We start from the raw sequence: 6833 nt of genomic DNA on the forward strand, positions 1-6833 counted from the left end.
CTAATGTCCAGGTGTCTGGATTACACATTTCAAGTGTCTCTTAATGGAGGGGTATGCGATTCTGCAGAAATCCAATACCATGACAAATACTGAAAGTGGTCAAGTCAATTTGTTGTTTGACAAAAATTCAGTAGCAACAATTCTGGTGATCGATTAATCTTTTTATTTTTCAAAAAATATTCTCCAAATATTTGCTTTGATGGGCATTTTTCTGAATTTTCTGACATTGTATAGATAATACAAATAATCAATCAATTGACAAAGTATTTAAATTGTTACTTGCATCCCTAAAAAAAAGTCCTATTTTCAGAGCAGAAGAGGGAGCTAGCTAACTGGAGACATCATCTCCACAACCTTTTTTTTTTTTTTTTTTTTTTTTTTTTTTTACTTCATGCTATAATTCATTAATAATCAGTTCTAGGTGACAACGTTTCCTAGTGTTCTTGTTCTGTTACTGCACTAATCAACAATAATCATAACAAGCACTATCTAGCTGCTACTTCTACAATTTCTACATTACCACCGAGTTAAACTGACACATTGAAGTTATAGTAAAGCATAATGGATTTTACACTTAACTAGTCACCTCTCTTAGATTAGATTTTTATCAATGTATAGGGCTTCATAACCAACAAGGATGAGCTAACATTATCTTTAAAAATGTTGACACTGCAGGCCAGCTTCCCACTTGAATCTCTGACAGTAGTTCTTTTCTCTCTGTCCTCGCAGTGCCCTGTGCGCCCTCCGGACTCACAGTGAATATTGATTGCAAGACCAACTCTGCCATCCTGTCTTGGAATGCCAGTGAGGGCGCTGTGAAGTATTTTGGCTATGTGCAGTCTATGAATGGAAACGTGCTCTACTATGACAGCGCTGTCACCTCCAGTACCATCAAAGGCCTGGAATGTGGTCACATTTACAATTTCTCTGTTGAAGCCTCTAACGGCGTCTGCAACAGCTCGTTCAGTGCACCTCTGCAGGCGGGAGCAGGTAAATATTGGAGCTCAGAAATTAAACTCTCATAGATCACTGTTATTAACAATGCTCCAATTAGTTAATTCAGCATACATTGATTTTTACATAAATAAACAGAATATGTGGAAAAACAAGTGTTTAGATGTTATTTCTAGTCCTACGTATTTGCAAGAATTACATTTATTTTATTGAAAAACACATTTTTAGGGCTTCAGGCCTCACTGACACAAGATTTCTGTTTGTTAAATATAGTAGGTAGATATAAAAAATTCTGTATAGTCTTGCTCAGGTATAATACTGTAATCATGTCTGGAAGTACTTAATCAATTAGTTGTTACTTCCCTGTCATTTGGTTTAATACCTGCAATGTAGTACAGCTAATCTAGTGGTAAAGGTATTGTAAAAATCAGTATATCCTACCAAGAAGGCCAATGAGGAAATTATTTTATTCTCCTGAAAATGTGTCAAAATGAAAAAAGTGGTATGCTGATACACTACACCTGAAGAACAAGAGCTAAACAAATTTTAACTATGCTAATTCCACTGGTAAAATACTCTCTTAATCTCTAATCTCTTGCCTCCTTAGCTCCATGTGCTCCGACTGCTCTGAAAGTCAAAATGCAGAGGATAGGCCAAGCTTACTGGGCCATGACCTCATGGGACAGTGTCAATTGTTCTGATGTTGAGTACCTTGTGGAGATAACCGGTCAAATCCAGAACAACCCACAGGCCCTGATGGAGGTCTCTTCTTACTGGCTGCCCAGGAGGTACTTTGAGTTCCCAATGCCCTGCAGCACAGTTTATGACCTCACTGTACGTTCCAGAAACTCAGCCGGGGTCAGCAAGCCGTCCAGTGCCTTTACTGGAGTCACAGGTAAATTTAGGCTGCACTCATTCCTGACTTTATACAAAAGGGAGTGTTTTTAGTGACCTTTATGTGTTTATACAAAAATTCCTTTTTCGTCCTTTCTCTTTTTGGGTTTTGGTTTGGAGAAAGTTGGCAACACCTTACTTTAAGTCCCCCTATTTTGCATTTATAAGCAGTATATAAACATTAAATAAATGGTTTGTTGCACACTATAATGTAGTTGTAAACAGATATAAGTGTTTATTCATGTATTTGTCAACAATTATAACTCCTCTTGTGGGCACCCATAAGTGGAGGCTGGTGTATAAACAAATACTGAATGACAATATAATAAAACGCAGTTGTAATAATATAAAATTTCTCTACTTATGAGAAGTTATAATTGTTGACAAATACTGTACATTAATAAATACTTAAACATGTCCTTACGGCTGCATACAACTACCTTATAGTGTGTTTTAAATAATTTATTAAATATTTGTATACTACTTATAAATGCTGAATAGGGGGACTTAAAGTAAAGTGTTACCCAAAAATTAGCTAAACAACTTATTCACTAACAATGTATGTTTTAAATATAACATCCCTCAGTCCTTCTGTTAACAGCATTTTCCCCGTTTCTTTCCCAGCCCCCTGTGCTCCACAGAATGTGAAATATGCTGGTACCAGACAGTCTGCTGTGCTTTCCTGGGATGCATCAGTGTTTGCCACGAGGTACACTGTCTACAATGTGTCAGAAGCAGTCCGTGTCAAGCTTTGCAACACCACAGGGCTCTCCTGCCAGCTGACCGACTTCAATCCTGGAGCCATTGAAGTGACAGCCAGCAATGCAGAGGGAGAGAGCAACGCTAACCGAAATATTACAGGTCAGACAGGTGAAAAGATCTGCAGCACTACACAGGACTCAGGAAAATAATATTTCCATAATTTCAGTCAATTTTGGCTTTTGCTACAAGACTCTATTCCACATTGCCTTTTGTTTTATCTAATTGTTTCTAATTCAAATTCTATATAGTTTTGCCAAGCAAAATTCGTCAATGGTGTACGAGTATATAAGGGGGCTTTCACACCTGATTTGTTTGATTTGGTTCAAATAAACTTTTTTTGAGTTTTCCTGTTTGGTTCGGTTCGTTTGGGCTGGTGGGAAAATTGTCAATCAAACTCTGATGTGGATTTAACAACTGGGCCGAGACCGCCTGAAAAGGAGGGTCTTGAGGAAGGTCCAAGATCCAGCTACAGTATTAATGCATAAAGAGTTATTTCTTCGTGGCCTCTTTGTGACACTAGATAAGATAAACACATAAGGTTCAGTGAAGTCCTGCATGGCTTGCTGTCAGTCACTAGAGTTTGATTTCCCCCAAATAGGTCCATGTAGTACTGATGATGCAGGATGACAATCACCAAAAAGTCAGTGTGATCCCTCCCCCCCTTGTGGTGGTGTGAAAGAACCCTAAGTTTCTTATCTAATCAGGGCCAGCAAACCTGCAGCTATGGACCAGCTTGCACTAAACAAAAGCATTTTAGTAACAATATTACACCTGTTGAGGAATGCAACTTAAGCTGAGAAACAAATGGAGATGGGCATGGAGATTAAATGGATCACAATGCTGTGTTGACCAGTTAACAGCTACAATTCTCTCAATTCTGCCAAATCCAGCCAATGATCTATTTCATTTAACCACTTATTTCTCACCTTACTCAGGTCCAGTAGGAACTCGCAGAAGAAGAGATGTGCAGGCCACTCGAGTATATGCCCATTTAGACAAAGGTAAGAGTAGTGGTATTACATAGTTAAGTATGAATCATCATAGGTCATAGGCCTGTACTATAAAACAACTGTTAATCCCCCCCATGTGTCTCACAGGTCTTGAAATCCCAGAAGTGCTGAATGTAACAGTAAGTGGAGTTTCCTTGTATGTGAAGTGGACGAAAGTGAAGGATGCAACCAAGTACACACTCGTGATCGAGGAGGAACAGAGAGAGCAGCAGGCCAATCAGCCACCTAGAGTGAGAACCGTGGAAGGTGACTTTTACATAGAGACTGACCTTAAGCCCTGGACCACCTACTGCATCAGGCTGGCAGCCAAAAACACCATCAACCAAAACAACTACTCCAGGCCAATGTGCAGAACCACTGGTGCCTCCTAATGAAATACCACAGATCCACTTAAATAGACACTGGACTCAGCAGAAATACCATCATATGGGTTATATGCTTGTCTTCTTCACTCTGTAGCATCCAGGTTCAATCTTTCAGAACTTTAGGAGGAAAATTGTAAAAAGAAAGTAATTATAACTACAAAGCTATAACATAATTATTCTGTTTGGGGAATGTCTTACATGTCACAAATACATTATGATCAAACCTGAGGAGAACCTTTAGATTTAAATGCTTATGAATCTTTGTTAGCAATAGCGTATATACACTTTCATAATTGGTATCATAGCATAATGTGGCATTATAGCTGATTGTTAAACTAAAAAACATAGTGTAAACAAATAAACAGATAATTTATCAAGAAATATTTTTAAAACCATGCAGTATATATTCTTTATGATGTACTATGTGACTTCTCATTTTGTGAACACTGACAGATCTTTTTAACAATCCCAGAAATGAAGGAATGACATTAATGACATTAAAACACCCCTCTGTGTAAACATTAGTGTTGTTTCCTTTTTTGTGTGTGTGTGTTTATCTAGGGCTGCAACTAGTGATCATTTTCATTATAGCTTAATCTGCCAATTATTTTCATGATTAATCATTTGGTCTATATAACATGAGTGAAAACTTGTCCAGAATCAATTTCTTATAATTTAAGACAAAAGCAGCAAATATTAACATTTAAGAACTATTAAATGTTTGGCATTTTTACATCTATCAAACTAACTATCAAAATTGTTGCTTAATTTTCTGTCTAATCAAATTAATAAACTAATTCTTGCAGCTCAATATCAGTCTACTGCAAGTACAAATTACGAATACGTGACTGCGCTGCAATCAATTTAAATGCTCACTTTTACATTCAGTGCTTAGTCTACACAGGTAGACTGAGGCCTACTTAACCCAAACTCTAATTTAACAGTTTGACAGACTGAGGAACAAAAGAGTTCTGCAGTCTGTTCAGTCTCATCCGTGGGACTCTAACTCTTATGTTTGATGGCAAAAGCTGATATTCTTCAAATAAAATATGAGAGGGGTCTGATGTATCGTTACCAGCCAGAGACAACATTCTTTTATTATACACAGTTTGAAAACTTGCCAGTCTAGCTTTAAGCTGTACAGAGAGACAACTGTACTATACACTGATTCCAGTCAGAGACCGGAGACCAGTCAGATGTATGTTACTGATTTCCCTTTTCCTACAGGAAAAGTCAGAGTGGTCTGTGGTCTGACAGCAAAAAATGTACATAAACTGAAGAATTGTGAATTTGCTGTTAGAAATATATATATAAACAGTATGTATATAGTATGTATGTATGTATATATATATATATATATATATATATATATATATACACACACACACAGATACGTAACAAATGTAGACTTGCAGTTAAAAAAAATACAAATGAAAATAAGTGAGAACTATATAAAGTTTATATAAATTTTAATGAATGTAAATGTGTGTATGTGTGTGTGTGTGTGTGTAGGTCATTCACTGTCCCTCAGGTTGTGGCATGTTGATATATATTGGGCAGCAAGATCTGCCCTTTCTCCTTCTCCTGGGAATATTTTTAATTTTGAGAGCTCATTACGCTCTTTGAAATCTGAGATTACAGAGTTGAACTCGTTAAAGTAAACGCTCCTTATTTCATTGAATGTTGTACATTGTAGGAGGAAGAGCATCTCTGTCTCAGCCTCACCTGTCGAACAGTGACCACATATTCTGTTTTCTTTTGGTTTCCAGGATTTTTTGTGCCTTCCTTTTTCGATTCACTGAGCCTGTACTTGGTTAGGATCTGTCTCTGCTTTCTGTCTCTGACAGTAGAGAGATATTCTGCCAATTCATAATCTCTTTTTAGGGCCAGATAACATTCTGATCTACTTTGGCTTTTAGTTTCTTCTTTCCAATGATCCAAATAGGTTTCTTTACATTGCGTTATAATTTGGTTTAGTCTGATTGGCGTTTGGAAAGCAGTGCTGTTGTGAGGTCAGAGTGTGTCTGTCAGTTAGTCTCAGCACCAACTGACACAGGGGACTCAGCTCCTGGGTTTGGAGAGCTTTGGAATGCACACCTATTTTACAAATACACTGATTCAACCAGATCATACATTTTGCCCGCTATACCACAATGAAAAAAGTCTGAAATAGAGCTCTTTGTGCCAAACAGAGTCGAAAGCTTTCTTGAAATCAATAAAACAAGTGAATATCTTTCCATTTTGTGTTTGGTGTACATGTTTGTTAATTAAAGTGCAGTGTTTTGGGAGGAAGCCAATTAGATTTTTACTCAAGATGGAGTGTTTGTCAAGGAAATCTAGTATTAGCCCGATATTAGACATAATTGTCAAGTCAACTCGATGGAGTGGGTGGATTCGAAGGTCAGGACCCAGACAAATATAGTATTCTTTTATGTAGAATACTACATCTGACACAGATCCTGTCTCTCTCCCTCTCTCTCTCTCTCTGGGAATGTGTGAGTGGGTATGTTTATGTTGGTGGGTTGGCAGGGGATGAATTACTTTTATGAAATTTTGAAATGTATTTAAATATGTATTCATGTTTTATTTAATTTTTTTCATATTTGTTGTGTGTGAAGCACATAGAGCTTACATTGTATGAAATGTGCTATGTAAACAAATTTGTCATGACTTCACTTTTTGCGTGCAATGCCTTTAGGATTTGCAAGTACTTATGGGACACATCACTAACTTATATTGTTAACATAGGCCTTTTTTGTTGCAATTTTAAGGCTACTCCTGCATCTCATTCATTATGCGAGACTGTTCAGTTTACAGTACACTCATATTAAACACACTGACAGGATAC

General features: G+C 37.2%; 1 protein-coding gene across 1 annotated transcript in view; it reads left to right on the forward strand.

The window, feature by feature from the left end:
* The window catches only part of LOC122877670, a 52923-nt gene extending 48062 nt beyond the window's left edge, over positions 1-4861 (forward strand). The window contains exons 55-59 of the mRNA XM_044199527.1: positions 730-990; positions 1562-1849; positions 2473-2709; positions 3546-3611; positions 3708-4861. Of these exons, the coding sequence (XP_044055462.1) occupies positions 730-990; positions 1562-1849; positions 2473-2709; positions 3546-3611; positions 3708-3991 (1136 nt within the window). The 3' untranslated portion in view covers positions 3992-4861. The remainder of the gene's footprint in view (positions 1-729; positions 991-1561; positions 1850-2472; positions 2710-3545; positions 3612-3707) is intronic.
* The last annotated feature ends 1972 nt before the right edge of the window (positions 4862-6833 follow it).

Source organism: Siniperca chuatsi, linkage group LG6, assembly GCF_020085105.1.
Source record: "Siniperca chuatsi isolate FFG_IHB_CAS linkage group LG6, ASM2008510v1, whole genome shotgun sequence".
In the NCBI taxonomy this organism is placed as follows: Eukaryota; Metazoa; Chordata; class Actinopteri; order Centrarchiformes; family Sinipercidae; genus Siniperca; species Siniperca chuatsi.